General features: G+C 33.6%; 1 protein-coding gene across 1 annotated transcript; it reads right to left on the reverse strand.

Moving 5' to 3' along the window:
* Positions 1-12,874: 12,874 nt before the first annotated feature.
* On the reverse strand, positions 12,875-15,364 carry LOC139892168 (uncharacterized). Its single transcript, XM_071875208.1, has 5 exons — positions 15,163-15,364; positions 14,891-15,109; positions 14,483-14,708; positions 13,521-14,417; positions 12,875-13,442 (listed from the first exon to the last, which is right to left on the reverse strand). The coding sequence occupies exons 1-5, from the start codon at positions 15,362-15,364 to the stop codon at positions 12,875-12,877; spliced, it is 2,112 nt and encodes a 703-aa protein (XP_071731309.1).
* Positions 15,365-16,533: the final 1,169 nt, after the last annotated feature.

Genomic DNA, 16,533 nt, shown 5'->3' on the forward strand with positions numbered 1-16,533 from the left:
TTTGAATGGAAGGATGAACAAGAGAAGGCGTTTCAATTATTGAAGAAAAAGCTGACTACGGCACCTATATTGTCATTGCCTGAAGGGAATGATGATTTTGTGATTTATTGTGATGCATCAAAGCAAGGTCTCGGTTGTGTATTAATGCAACGGACAAAAGTGATTGCTTATGTGTCTAGACAATTGAAGATTCACGAGCAAAATTATACGACGCATGATTTGGAATTAGGCGCGGTTGTTTTTGCATTAAAGACTTGGAGGCACTACTTATATGGGGTCAAAAGTATTATATATACCGACCACAAAAGTCTTCAACACATATTTAATCAAAAACAACTGAATATGAGGCAGCGTAGGTGGATTGAATTGTTGAATAATTACCACTTTGAGATTCGTTACCACCCGGGGAAGGCAAATGTGGTAGCCGACGCCTTGAGCAGAAAGGACAGAGAACCCATTCGAGTAAAATCTATGAATATAATGATTCACACTAACCTTACTACTCAAATAAAGGAGGCGCAATAAGGAGTTTTAAAAGAGGGAAATTTAAAGGATGAAATACCCAAAGGATCGGAGAAGCATCTTAATATTCGGGAAGACGGAACTCGGTATAGGGCTGAAAGAATTTGGGTACCAAAATTTGGAGATATGAGAGAAATGGTACTTAGAGAAGCTCATAAAACCAGATACTCAATACATCCTGGAACGGGGAAGATGTACAAGGATCTTAAGAAATATTTTTGGTGGCCAGGTATGAAAGCCGATATTGCTAAATATGTAGGAGAATGTTTGACGTGTTCTAAGGTCAAAGCTGAACATCAGAAACCATCAGGTCTACTACAACAACCTGAAATCCCGAAATGGAAATGGGAAAACATTACCATGGATTTCATTACTAAATTGCCAAGGACTGCAAGTGGTTATGATACTATTTGGGTAATAGTTGATCGTCTCACCAAATCAGCAAACTTCCTGCCAATAAGAGAAGATGACAAGATGGAGAAGTTAGCACGACTGTATTTGAAGGAAGTCGTCTCCAGACATGGAATACCAATCTCTATTATCTCTGATAGGGATGGCAGATTTATTTCAAGATTCTGGCAGACATTACAGCAAGCATTGGGAACTCGTCTAGACATGAGTACTGCCTATCATCCACAAACTGATGGGCAGAGCGAAAGGACGATACAAACGCTTGAAGACATGCTACGAGCTTGTGTTATTGATTTCAGAAACAGTTGGGATCGACATCTACCGTTAGCAGAATTTTCCTACAACAACAGCTACCATTCAAGCATTGAGATGGCTCCTTTTGAAGCACTTTATGGTAGAAAGTGCAGGTCTCCGATTTGTTGGAGTGAAGTGAGGGATAGACATATTACGGGTCCGGAGATAATACAAGAAACTACCGAGAAAATCATCCAAATTCAACAAAGATTGAAAACCGCCCAGAGTCGACAAAAGAGCTACGCGGACAGTAAAAGAAAAGATATAGAGTTTGAAATTGGAGAAATGGTCATGCTTAAGGTTTCACCTTGGAAAGGCGTTGTTCGATTTGGTAAACGGGGGAAACTAAATCCAAGGTACATTGGACCATTCAAGATTATAGATCGTGTCGGACCAGTAGCTTACCAACTGGAGCTACCTCAACAACTCGCGGCTGTACATAACACTTTCCAAGTCTCAAATTTGAAGAAATGTTTTGCTAAAGAAGATCTCACTATTCTGTTGGACAAAATTCAAATCAATGAAAAACTTCAATTCATTGAAGAACCCGTCGAAATAATGGATCGTGAGGTTAAGAGACTTAAACAAAACAAGATACCGATTGTTAAGGTTCGATGGAATGCTCGTAGAGGACCCGAGTTCACCTAGGAATGAGAAGATCAGATGAAGAAGAAATACCCGCATTTATTTCCAGAAGATACGTCAACACCTCCAACTGCTTAAATTTTCGGGACGAAATTTATTTAACGGGTAGGTACTGTAGTGACCCGAACTTTTCCATGTTTATATATATATTAAATGAAATTGTCATTTACATGATTAAGTGTTTCCAACATGTTAAGCAATCAAACTTGTTAAGACTTGATTAATTGAAATAGGTTTCATATAGACAATTGACCACCCAAGTTGACCGGTGATTCACGAACGTTAAAACTTGTAAAAACTATACGATGACATATATATGGTTATATATATAGTTAACATGATTTTATTATAAGTATGTATCTCATTAGGTATTTTAACAATGAGTTATATACATAAAAATGAGACTATTAATTTAAGAAACTCGAAAACGATATATATAACGATTATCGTTATAACAACGTCTTACTAGGTACATATGAATCATATTAAGATATTGATACACTTGGTTAATTATTTTAAATGATAAGTAAATATATTATTAAGTGTATTAACAATGAAATGCATATGTAAAAATAAGACTACTAACTTAATGATTTCGAAACGAGACATATATGTAACGCTTATCGTTGTAACGACATTTAACTGTATATATATCATACTAAGATATATTATATATCATAATATCATGATAATATAACAATATAACATCTCATTTGTTATAATAAACAATGGGTTAACAACATTCAACAAGATCGTTAACCTAAAGGTTTCAAAACAACATTTACATGTAACGACTAACGATGACTTAACGACTCAGTTAAAATGTATATACATGTAATGTTTTAATATGTATTCATACACTTTTGAAGACTTCAAGACACTTATCAAAAAACTTCTACTTAACAAAAATGCTTACAATTACATCCTCGTTCAGTTTCATCAACAATTCTACTCGTATGCACCCGTATTCGTACTCGCACAATACACAGCTTTTAGATGTATGTACTATTGGTATATACACTCCAATGATCAGCTATTAGCAGCCCATGTGAGTCACCTAACACATGTGTGAACCATCATTTGGCAACTAGCATGAAATATCTCATAAAATTATAAAAATATGAGTAATCATTCATGACTTATTTACATGAAAACAAAATTACATATCTTTTATATCTAATCCATACACTAACGACCAAAAATACCTACAAACACTTTCATTCTTCAATTTTCTTCATCTAATTGATCTCTCTCAAGTTCTATCTTCAAGTTCTAAGTGTTCTTCATAAATTCCAAAAGTTCTAGTTTCATAAAATCAAGAATACTTCCAAGATTGCAAGTTTACTTCCAAGTTTTCTAAATCCATTCCAAGTAATCATCCAAGATCAAGAAACCTTTGTTACTTACAGTAGGTTATCTTTCTAATACAAGGTAATAATCATATACAAACTTTAATTCAATTTCTATAACTATAACAATCTTATTTCGAGTGGAAATCTTACTTGAAATTGTTTTCGTGTCATGATTCTGCTTCAAGAACTTTCAAGCCATCCAAGGATCCTTTGAAGCTAGATCTATTTTTCTCATTTCTAGTAGGTTTATCCAAGGAACTTGAGGTAGTAACGATGTTCATAACATCATTCTATTCATACATATAAAGCTATCTTATTCGAAGGTTTAAACTTGTAATCACTAGAACATAGTTTAGTTAATTCTAAACTTGTTCGCAAATAAAAGTTAATCCTTCTAACTTGACTTTTAAAATCAACTAAACACATGTTCTATATCTATATGATATGCTAACTTAATGATTTAAAACCTGGAAACACGAAAAACACCGTAAAACCGGATTTACGCCGTCGTAGTAACACCGCGGGCTGTTTTGGGTTAGTTAATTAAAAACTATGATAAACTTTGATTTAAAAGTTTTTATTCTGGGAAAATGATTTTTATTATGAACATGAAACTATATCCAAAAATTATGGTTAAACTCAAAGTGGAAGTATGTTTTCTAAAATGGTCATCTAGACGTCGTTCTTTCGACTGAAATGACTACCTTTACAAAAATGACTTGTAACTTATTTTTCCAACTATAAACCTATACTTTTTCTGTTTAGATTCATAAAATAGAGTTCAATATGAAACCATAGCAATTTGATTCACTCAAAACGGATTTAAAATGAAGAAGTTATGGGTAAAACAAGATTGGATAATTTTTCTCATTTTAGCTACGTGAAAATTGGTAACAAATCTATTCCAACCATAACTTAATCAACTTGTATTGTATATTATGTAATCTTGAGATACCATAGACACGTATACAATGTTTCGACCTATTATGTCGACACATCTATATATATTTCGGAACAACCATAGACACTCTATATGTGAATGTTGGAGTTAGCTATACATGGTTGAGGTTGATTCCAAAATATATATAGTTTGAGTTGTGATCAATACTGAGATACGTATACACTGGGTTGTGGATTGATTCAAGATAATATTTATCGATTTATTTCTGTACATCTAACTGTGGACAACTAGTTGTAGGTTACTAACGATGACAGCTGACTTAATAAACTTAAAATATCAAAATATATTAAAAGTGTTGTAAATATATTTTGAACATACTTTGATATATATGTATATATTGTTATAGGTTCGTGAATCAACCAGTGGCCAAGTCTTACTTCCCGACGAAGTAAAAATCTGTGAAAGTGAGTTATAGTCCCACTTTTAAAATCTAATATTTTTGGGATGAGAATACATGCAGGTTTTATAAATGATTTACAAAATAGATACAAGTATGTGAAACTACATTCTATGGTTGAATTATCGAAATCGAATATGCCCCTTTTTAAACGTACAACAATTTAAATGTTTTCAAAAAAGCACGAAGGCCATAAATTAAGTTTAATACAAGTTCGACTCACTACAATGATAGTTTATAATCCAAATGACACTCGAGCATGGTTTGGGGCTAAACTACCCAAAACGTTAGGCCAACTTCAAAAGCTATACCAAAAGCACCCCATGTCAACATAAACGGGAGACAACTAATCCAACCGTATGCCCTTACCCTTGTCTAAGCCGGAACCTATAAAATGATAAACAACGAGAGGGTAAGCAATGCTTAGTGAGTGCAACAATTATACATGCATATATATAACCTATCCATTTGCAATCACAACGCCAAATACCTCATACGAACTTGTAACTCAAATAGCATGTCAACATACCCGTAACACTAACAATTCGTACATTATCACACCACTTCATTAGCATATACTCAACTCAGTATATATATGTAATATGGTGCTACCGGCTCGTGGTTCACACCATACGCTTTTGAGTCATACTCGTTTATAGTGCTACCGGCTCGTGGTTCACACTCGATGCTACCGGCTCGTGGTTCACATCTTAGTTTAGATTGCTACCGGCTCGTGGTTCACACTCGATGCTACCGGCTCATGGTTCACATCCTAACCCACACATGTTATGGCACTACCGGCTCGGTGGTTCATACCATAACATTCACAAATAAATACGCTATATACACATACGTATAATTACTCCACTCACCTTGTCACAAGGATGATGATTTAGCACTTTCGAGCTTCAACGCAATGTACCTAAATCATTAAGTGCACATTCAATTTCACAACTAGTGGGGTTAACCACAATACTCCCACTTGAGCATTTAATGACCCAATTTGCATTAAATGACTCAACTACACACAACCGCCCATAAATGGCCAAGACTCGACTTTAATCACTAAGGCTAGTGAATTAAAGTCTACTAACTTCAATTAACACAAAACTTAGGGTAATCCATACCCATTTCATCTAATTAGGTCAACTAGTACATTTTGACCCATTTTATATTACTTAGACTCACAATCAAGTCAAACTTACCCATTAACACTTCTTTCATTAATCTTAAAGTGCATTAGTGACTAACAACACCATTTGACACTTACAACCTCAAATCATAATGCCAAAACCCTAGATTGTGGCTATTAGGGTTTCATTACAACAACACAACCCAAATTCACCCATTTTACCCTCAAATGGGTCATACAAAACTCTAGTAACCAAAACCCTAGCCATTAACCAATTAAAACTTAAAACATAAAGTTAGAACTTACCAAGACTATCCTCTTGTAGCTAACAACAAGGAGAACAACTTTAATTCTTGCTCGTAGGTTTGATTCACAAATCTTCACCTTCAAAACTCAAGATTAAACTAAGTGGGTTTTGTGTTTTGGAAGAGAAAATGGAAAGAAAAGATAAAAGGAAAATGAATTAAATGGATATGTAGTGGAGATTTAATGCTCCCATCAGTTCCACATGCCAATTTACCATTTTGCCCCTTAAAATCCCTTAAAAAGAGCCAAGTCCGGATTCTGTCCAGCAGGACTGCCGCGGCGCGGCTCAATTCGTCGCGGCGCGACACATAAAGGGAAATTCTACCCTTCTTAACCCACTTTCTGATCCAGGTTTGCTTTGTTTGTCGCGGCGCGGTCCCGCCCGTCGTGACGCGGCATTTGCCTAGGCCTGGTCACTTCGACAATTTAACACAAAACGATGGTTCAAACAACTAGCACACCTCATTCGCTCTTCCTATGCATGCCTAAGCTTCAACCTTAAGTCTCGCACGACTCAACTCCATCGCGACACATACATATACACGCTCACGCACACATTCTCAAATATATATATACATATATATATACACACACACATACATGCACTAACTCATAAACTAACACTTTAGCTCATTTAATCACATAAACGAACAAGTTATAATCGTGCTAATAATTAAGTTTGTACCTTTAAATATGTACGGGAAAAACGGGATGTTACAGATCTATCCTGAGACTTGTATACACGAGGTCGTGGATTGATTCGAGATAATATATATTTCTTTATTTCTGTACATCTAACTGTGGACAACTAGTTGTAGGTTACTAACGAGGACTGCTGACTTAACAAACTCAAATCATTAAAACGTAATAAAAAAATGTTGTAATTATATTTTGATCATACTTTGATACATATGTACATATTTGTTATAGGTTCATGAATCGACCAGTGGCCAAGTCTTATTTCCGGCAATGTAAAAATCTGTGAAAGTGAGTTATAGTCCCACTTTTAAATCTAATATTTTTGGGATGAGAATACATGCAGTTTTGTAAATGTTTTACAAAATAGACACAAGTACTTGAAATTACATTCTATGTTGGATTATGAATACCGAATATCACCCTTTTAGCTTAGTATCCTAAGAATTAAGGAACAGACACCCTAATTGACGAGAATCCTAAAGGTAGAACTACGGGCACTAACTCCCCCCATACTGGAAAATTGTATGCTTTAGTACTTCGAGATATTAATACAGATGGAATTCTGTTTTGGGGATATTCTATATGCATTTTGTTAATGTCGGTTACCAGGTGTTCAACATATGAATGATTTTTATATAGATTGTATGTTATTGAAAGATGAAATCTTGTGGTCTATTATTACGATTTGATATATATAGGTTAAACTTATAACTCGCCAACATTTTTGTTGACGTTTAAAGCATGTTTATTCTCAGGTGATTATTAAGAGCTTCCGTTGTTGCATGCTAATTTATGGACAAGAGTTGGAGTCAGCATGCTTGTATAATAATGTTTAAAAACTGCATTCGAAGATTTAAATTGATGTGTAATATTATTGTAAACCATTATGTAATAATCGTGTGAAAACGCTATATTTTAGATTATCATTATTTGATAATCGTCGTAATATTTTTAAACCTTTATTGATAAAATAAAGGTTATGGTTTGTTTAAAAATCGAATGCAGTCTTTGAAAAATGTCTCATATAGAGGTCAAAACCTCTCACGAAATCAATTAATATGGAACGTTTATAATCGATATGAATGGGACATTTCATTTATAGTCTCCCTTTTTAAATACATTAAATATTTTTGGGCTGAGAATACATACAATTTATGTTAAACGCAATAAGACACAAGTACATACTAAATTCTACACTGAGTTAAACCGAAAATCCCTTAGCTTTGGTAACTAGTAGCTGCCAGTACATAGGATATGGACTGGTGGGCGCGAATAATTGTATATGGATCCATAGGGCTTGACATTCCCGTCCGAGCTAGAGCGCTAGCCTTTTAACGGACGTATGTTATTTGAGTTTATGACACGTTGGTTTGCGTGTATTAAAACGAATAGGGTAATTATCATTATAGCGTTAAGCTTAGTTACTAGGGTGCTCTGTTACGTAGAATTTATTGATAAACTTTTGATGAAATCTTGTGGTCTATATTTATATATATTTATGACTCGAGCAATTAAACCTATAACTCACCAACATTCGTGTTGATTTTTTAGCATGTTTTATTCTCAGTTCCTTAGACTGCTTCCGCTGTGATGTGCTTGTTGCCTGCATGAAGTCTCTCATGCTTTGTATAAAGTTTATTGCATTCGAAATAAAACTGCGTTGTGTAATAAATAATTTGATTGTGATGTCAAACTGTATGATAAAAACTTATGTATTTTGGAGATTTGCTTATACCTAAGCACTCACTCACATGTTTATAACTTTCTATGTTTAGAAAGTCACTTATTTTAATGAATGCAATATTTTATCAAAACGTATCATATAGAGGTCAAAACCTCACTGTGGAATCAATGATTAACGTGTCGCGTCAATAGCGATTTTGACGGGTCGTTACATAAGCCCCCCTCTTCGTAAGGTAACAAAGTATCATCCCACTTGACCCAAATTAGTTTTGAACTCTCACCCGTCCGCCCCAAAAGAAACTACGTATAATACTCTCAAGTTTTTTTGTGACACTCGTAGGGGCACGAAATAGAGAGAAATAATATAACGGTAGAGTACTAAGAACCGATTTGACGAGCGTAAGCCTTCCACAATAAGAAATCGTTTTAGTTTTCCAATGTGCAAGCTTTGTGTTAAATTTTTCAACCACGGGACTCCATTTTTCAACTCTATTCATGTTCTTCCCGATTGGTAGTCCAAGATATGTAAAAGGGAATTCTCCGACTTTACAATCTACTTGACTAGCCATATATATCACTTCCTCTTTTTTCACCCCCAAACCGTAAATTTGACTCTTATGAAAATTTATCTTTACGCCCGATGCATTTTCAAAACATTTAAGAATCTTCATGTGGTTATTAAATTTTTGTCTATTCCACTAGCCGAAAAATATCGTATAGTCCGCGTATTGAAGTTGCGAAATAGAAACTTTATCCTAACCCACTTCCACCCTTTAAAGAGATTCTCATTGAATGCTTTCTCTTTGTTAAATAATTTAAACCACGACCGCCATGATGAAAAGAAAAGGTGACAACGGGTCACCTTGTCTTACTCCCCGTTCAATTGAAAACTCATTTGTGAGTGGCCCGTTCACAAGTATAAAAATGGAGGCCGACTTAAGACATGCAAGTATCTATTTTCTCCTACTTTTCAACTCATCTTTAACAATCTTTTAGCTTTTTACGAAAGATTATAACATTCACATCCTTTTGAAACTAATAAGGATACACCGTGAAATTAAATAATTTCATCTTGAACAAGTACTTATTTTACTTTTGAGAGATACTTCAAATATCTTATATTTTCAAAGTTTTTTTTTTATACTTTTAAAATTTTGTTAACCACATAATATTAGAAGTTGAAATTTATAGAAAAATAAGTTTAAAGACCTATAATCTTGGCCAACAAATAGCACAATTATACATTAGCATTTTTTGTGGAATTTCCTTATATCTAAAAGTTATATTATTATTTTTTGAAAGGTGAATACACACATCTAATATAATTTTTTACACGAATATATACATAATGTCCACATCAAATTAACCTATGATTTTAAAATCGGACACTTCAATACAGTCAGGTCAATGACCCTTTGATTATTTAATATGTATCTCTTAAAAGGTATAATCAAGTCTTATTGTTAAAGTATGCATATATATTTATATAAATATAAGAATTCCTTAAAAATGTGAGTTAAAATCGAAAGATAAAAACAAGAAAAAGGTACATTAATGGGGAGTATCATGTACGCTTGCGAGTGCAGTATCACACGAAAGGTCGACGAAAAGTTGGATTTTTGGAAGCATCGTTGATTACAATTGATAAAATAACTACACATAAATATATGCGTTAAAAAATATCTTAAGCAATTAATAGATTGCTACATATATATAAAAAGTAATCTTTTTGACGTCAAGTCTTTTTCTCTATTTCTACTCCTTAGGAAACATATAAACACGAGGGACATATGGACACGACCTTTTTAAATTGATATCTAAAAGTAATTATTAATTTTTTGCGTATGAACTTTCTCCGTAGTTTGTGGTCAAGCATTTTTCTTTGTCTGTAAGATCAATTGTTCTTTAGTTAAAAAGATAAACCCATTTCTGCTTCTTGACGAATCATGATGATGCGATATAGGATCAAAATTGACTTTCATTTCACTTAAATCATGATGATGCGATAGACAATTGGTTCCGAGAGATTAGGCTATCGACCAATATTAATTGAAGTCAACAAGAAAGGAAAGTCTTCCTCCAGTCCAACATCTTTATGGGAAAAGAAGATAGATGACTGAAATGATTGAGAGTCAAGGGATTTTGAAAGCACATCTAGCTCACCAACTTCTTTAAAAGAGATGACGAATACAAAGCGGTTACCACCTGACTTGTAAGACTACTCATAAGAGAGACTATGATGTGAAGATGATTATATTTATTGTTTTTGGGTGAGATGATCGTAACGTGAGAGTCTTTTTCTACCTTTGGGTTGAGAGTGGAAAGTCTTTTTTTATTTTTGAGTGGAAAAATGACGTCTTTATCACTCGAGTATGAAAAAATTGTCTACATTACACTTTCTCCAAACCTCAAATTTATGACATTGCTGTTATAGTGAAAGTTGCGAAAAGTGTTGTTGGATGGTTTAGTTTAATGTGACAAAATATGATTCAGAACGGGAAAAAAGTAAAAGTAAAATAATAATATTTAAACAAGGTGTCAAATTTATTTAGGTGTCGATTTTTAAATTTTTTCGATTCATATTTGCATAATGCCCCAAAAGTGTTGCCCATAAACGCCTCATAAGGAGCATTTTAGGCATCATCCTCCTACCACGAAGAACCTTGACGGGCATTATTAGTCCCCGGAAGGAGTGGTCTAAATAAACGTGTTCATGGTAAATAAAATATTTATATTTTTTACTATATATCTTGAATAATACATTGTTCGTGCATTTTAGTTAGCAGTGTAAACAAGTCAAATTGAACTTGAGCTCGGCTTGTCTAAATTTCAAAGAGATCGAGTTTGGCTCGTTTCGAGCTTAATATAGTAAGCTTGATCTTGACTTGTTTGAATTCATACATGCTCAAACTTAGTTCGAGTTTAATTCATTTATATTTATATATTAGGCTCAAACTGAGTAGTGTTGCACCTCTTGAAATGAGTGCATGTACATTTTTTACTTTATATTTTCCTTTCTACCGAAAAGGAGTTCTCTTTCTTCGCTTGGGTCGGTCGTATTGTTTATTTGCGAAAGCTGAAGGATTGAAAAATAAGAGTTAGTATTATTATTAATTTTAAAATAGCTTATGATGATATTATAAAATAAAATCACTAATAAGAATCTAGACATAAATTATAGGGAAAATTGATTCAAAATGCATCGAACTTTCCACAAATTCCTATTGTATGCATCCATCTTTCATACCTCCTATTGTATGCATTAAACTTTTTAATTTATCCTATTATATGCATTGTATTGGCAATAACCGGTTACCATATGATGTGTAACCAGTCAACTTTTTTTTTCCATGTCATTACCCATGTCATCATCCATGTCACCCATTAAAACCCATTTATATACCCCTTTTATTAACCCTAAATCGATTCACCTCACCCTTTCACAATAATGGCCGCTATTTCATCATCTTCTTCTTCGTCGTTCAACACATGATTCCACACCAAGGTCGAAAATACTGTGATTGTGGTAACAGATTATACGAGCTTATTGCTTGGACATCCAAAAACCCAGGAAGAAGATTCATTAGTTTTCCTAATTTTGTATGTTTCTAATTTGCCCTAATTTTATTTTTTTCACAAATTCCCCCTAATTAGTGCTGTGTTTGCCGGATGAACAAAGAAAATGTAAGGTATTTATGTTTATTAATGACGAGCTTCCTGGTGAACACTACAAGGTGCTGTTTTATAAACTGTATTTGCGATGCAAGAAATTGGAAGTACAAACAAGATGTAATCAGGATGTTGAAGTTAAAGATTTGAAGGTGTTGGAAGAGTTATCCATGGCAAAGTCGAAGCTTTCAATGTATGATAGGTTATTTGCAGGATTGTTATGCATTGTGGTAGTTTTGTGTATTGTAATTGGGATTTTGGTTAGCCTTTTGGTTATTAGATGAAACTAATTTAGTAGTAGGACTAATGTAATGAACCTGTTGGTAGTATGTTAATGTTGGTAGTCTTTTGACATCATCTTGTTGGTAGTTGCAACATTATGATCAATAAACATTGTTCCTTTCACAGTTAGTGCTTTTCATTGTTTTCACAAACATTCACATGATTTACTTAGTGCAAATTCTTGTATAAAGAAACATCAAATTGTTGTATAACAGTTAGTGCAAATGCAAACATTAATTGGTAATAACAAACAACAAATGGTAATAAGAACTAACAAATGGTAAATGGTAATAAGAAACAACAAATGCAAAATACCAAATATCATATGCCATTCATAATCATAAGTAATGTATTGTTTACAAAAAGGAACACCTTACACTTTGAAGCAACCCATTACAAGGGTACAAAACATAAACTGTGAAGACTACATTACCAAAAGACTAAATTACCAAAAGACTATCTTTCACTAACTTGCACCAGATTCATAAACTAAAAACATCACCAAAAACTTTTTAAAAAAGCTAAACTGCATCAGATTGTGCACCACCACCATCACTTGATATTACAGAACCACTTGGCCTACCATCCTTCCTTGGTCTTCCAACAGGTTTAGAAACCTTAACTGGTTTTTCCTTAGGTGTATTTGTACAACCCCTTTTATTATGTCCAACTTCCAAACACAAAGAGCATGTTATAACAGAACCTGTTTTTGATATCCTAGCTCCAGACCCAGATCCACTTTCATCTACAGCTCTAATTCTCTTCCTTTTAGGTCTCCCTGACATGGTTCTTGGTTGGGGTGGTAATGGTTTGTTCAAAGTATTTGGTACCCAAGTACTCATTCCATTAACTGGTCTAAGGTAAGTAGTATAAGCCCTCATGTACATTTCCTTTCTAAACCATTCAGGGATGTAGTCTTCTGGTGACTTACCAAGTGCAAAGATTGCTGAACAAGCATGAGGACATGGTATACCTGATAACTGCCGCATTCTATAACTGCAAGTTCTTCTATCTTCATCAACTTTGAATGCTTCATTTCTATGTCTAACTTCAAACTCAAAACCAGCTGCAAAATGTGCTTGCCAGTGCCTTCAAAAATAACAAATTGTTAGACATGTTTGTATATCAAAAAAATACAAATTAAATGCAATTAAGTTTAGTTCATACCTATGATGATCTTTATTCCTTTCTAGAGTTTTCATGATATTAGGAGCAATATCACCAACCCATGCTCCAGCAAGTCTTCTCATAACATTCATTCGTTCCATTACAATTACCCTAATAGATTCTAACATGGTTATTATGGGTTTATGTCTATATAACAGTATCATAGAGTTAAAGCACTCACTAAACCCATTTTCAACAGCCTCATACCCTCTGCCTGTTTCAAAAAAAGCCCTTGACCATGACTTTGGATTTTTTTCATTCAATTGTTTAAATGCATTAGGGTTAGCATCCTTGATTTTTTCCATTGTTGTATCAAATAACACAGGATATGAAGCTTTAGAGGCTGCCCAAAACATGTTCCTAAATTCTACACCACTAAATTTCTTTCTAAAGTTATCATAAATATGCCTAGCACATTGTCTGTGCTCAGCATGTGGCATTATGTATTTAACTGCTTCTATTAACCCCTTATGTTGATCAGACATAAGTGTTAGACCAACACCACCTTCAACTTCCAAATCAGCAGCTAGAAGCTCAATATACCAACTCCAATTTACTTTGTTCTCCACAATGACAATAGCCCAAGCAACAGGGAATATGTGATTATTCCCATCTCTACCAATTGCAGTTAAAAGCTCACCTTGATTAGGTTTTTTTAAGAAGCATCCATCTAAAGCTATTACCTTCCTACAACCATTCTTCCATCCCTCTTTCAGTCCATTCAAACACATATAGAATCTATCAAAATAAACTTTATCATCAGGATTATTAGTTACCCCTATTTTAACTGTTGATCCTGGATTACTGTTTAAAAGTTCATCACCATAAGATTTTAACATACCATAATGCTCTGCAAGTGTTTTCTCATATTTATGTAATGCCCAATCCTTTGCCTTTCTACACTAATTAGCAGTTACAGTGCACTTATACTTTTCATCACCAAATAAGCAATGTCTACTAACCTTATGTTTGGATTTGACCTAATTTTTTCACCAAACTGTCTGCCTATCCACTTATAGTTTATCAAACTTCCAAACCTAAAGTTTCTACCACAAGAGTGTTCATCAACCAAGGAAATGACCTGAAAAGAATCCTCATTTTTCATCTTTCTACCAAAACACCTCCAAGGGCATGTTTTTTCTTCACCTTTAGAAGAACTAAGGTATCTGTTATACTTTATTTTTTTACCTGTTCATCATTTACATAAAAAACAGAGAATAAGTATTAATATAAATATAAGACAGTTGCATTGATATAATTGATAATTAACACAAAAATTACCTTCATTTGGATTTTTCACTCTCGGTGGTCTCTGTCCACACTTTGTAATCACTATTTTCTCACTGCTTTTGGATACCATAATGAGAAACCATTTGCCAATGCATAGTAAGTTAAACAATCCTTAAATTGTTTTGCATTTGTATATTTCTCACTCACAATTGGCTTCTTCAATCTCCAATGAGTTTGCTCATCATGTACTGGCACCTTTTCATCAGTTACAATTGCTTTAAATGGATCACTAACTTCTTCATCAGGTTTTAACTTCTTCAAAAGATCATCCATAAACTCCTCATGTTCACCAATTGCATCTAATAAAGGGTTGTCATCTTAACCATTACTTGATCTTCTTGGAGCACCTAACTTTGGTTTTGGGAGTGGTTTTGGTCTTTTTTGGCATTTTCCTTCAATATTCTAAGTTCCTTCACCTCTTCCTCTCCCTCAGATAAGTGATCTATTGAAGGAGTATCACTCTCATTCTCACTTTCTCCACCTGTGTAGTCACTATCATACTCACTTTCACTGGTATCCAGCCTATTGTCATCTATCTGAAAGGACCCGTTCATATACATTATAAACGATTCACAATAGTTGATTTCATCGCGAGGTATTTGACCTCTATATGATACATTTTACAAACATTGCATTCTTTTCTAAAAGACAAACTTTCTTTACAACGAAAGTTGACGGCATGCATACCATTTCATAATACATCCAACTATAATTGACTTAATAATAATCTTGATGAATTTCAACGACTCAAATGCAACGTCTTTCAAAATATGCCATGAATGACTCCAAGTAATATCTCTAAAATGAGCAAATGCACAGCGGAAGATTTCTTTAACACCTGAGAATAAACATGCTTTAAAGTGTCAACCAAAAGGTTGGTGAGTTCATAGGTTTAATTTCTATATAATAATCATAATATTTAATAAGCCACAAGATTTCATTTAATTAAATGTGCAGGATCATTACAACTGCAAAAATCATTCATACGATGAATCGCCTGGTAACCGACCATAACATAGAGCGCTTAAGATATCTGGCATCATACATTCCATTATTCAAATGTATGACAAGAACCCTTCGAAGTACTAAAGCATTTATACTATTCGAAAATGGGGGTGGTTGGTGCCCGTAGATCTACCTTTAAGATTCACGTCAATTAGTGTTTTTCACTAATTCTTAGGTTACCAAGCATAATAATAATAATAATAAGCACAGATATTCGGTATAACAAAACAATCGTAGGATGTAGTTTCATGAACTTGTGCTTATTTTGTAAAACATTTATAAAAGCAGTGCATGTATTCTCAGTCCCAAAAATATATATTGCAAAAGCATTTAAAAAGGGAGCAAATGAAACTCACCATACTATATTTCGTAGTAAAAATACATATAACGTCATTGATCAAGTGCAAGGTTAGCCTCGGATTCACGAACCTAAATTAATTATATATATTTATGTGTTGGTCAATATTTGTCTAACAAATTAGGTCAAGTCATATTGTATCACAATCCTAAGGCTCGAGAATAATATGTAAAGGTCAACAAAAGTCAATTTGACTCAAAATAATTTCCAAAATCTATACATGATTAATATATAGTTTAAATATCGTCGTTTTATATTTTTAAATATTTTTAAAAGATTTATTAGAGTAAATAATATAATTCATTTATTAATAAATAAAATTTTATATTAAAATTTATATAATAAAATATACTTTTATAT

Source organism: Rutidosis leptorrhynchoides, chromosome 1 (genome assembly GCF_046630445.1).
Source record: "Rutidosis leptorrhynchoides isolate AG116_Rl617_1_P2 chromosome 1, CSIRO_AGI_Rlap_v1, whole genome shotgun sequence".
Lineage (NCBI taxonomy): Eukaryota > Viridiplantae > Streptophyta > Magnoliopsida > Asterales > Asteraceae > Rutidosis > Rutidosis leptorrhynchoides.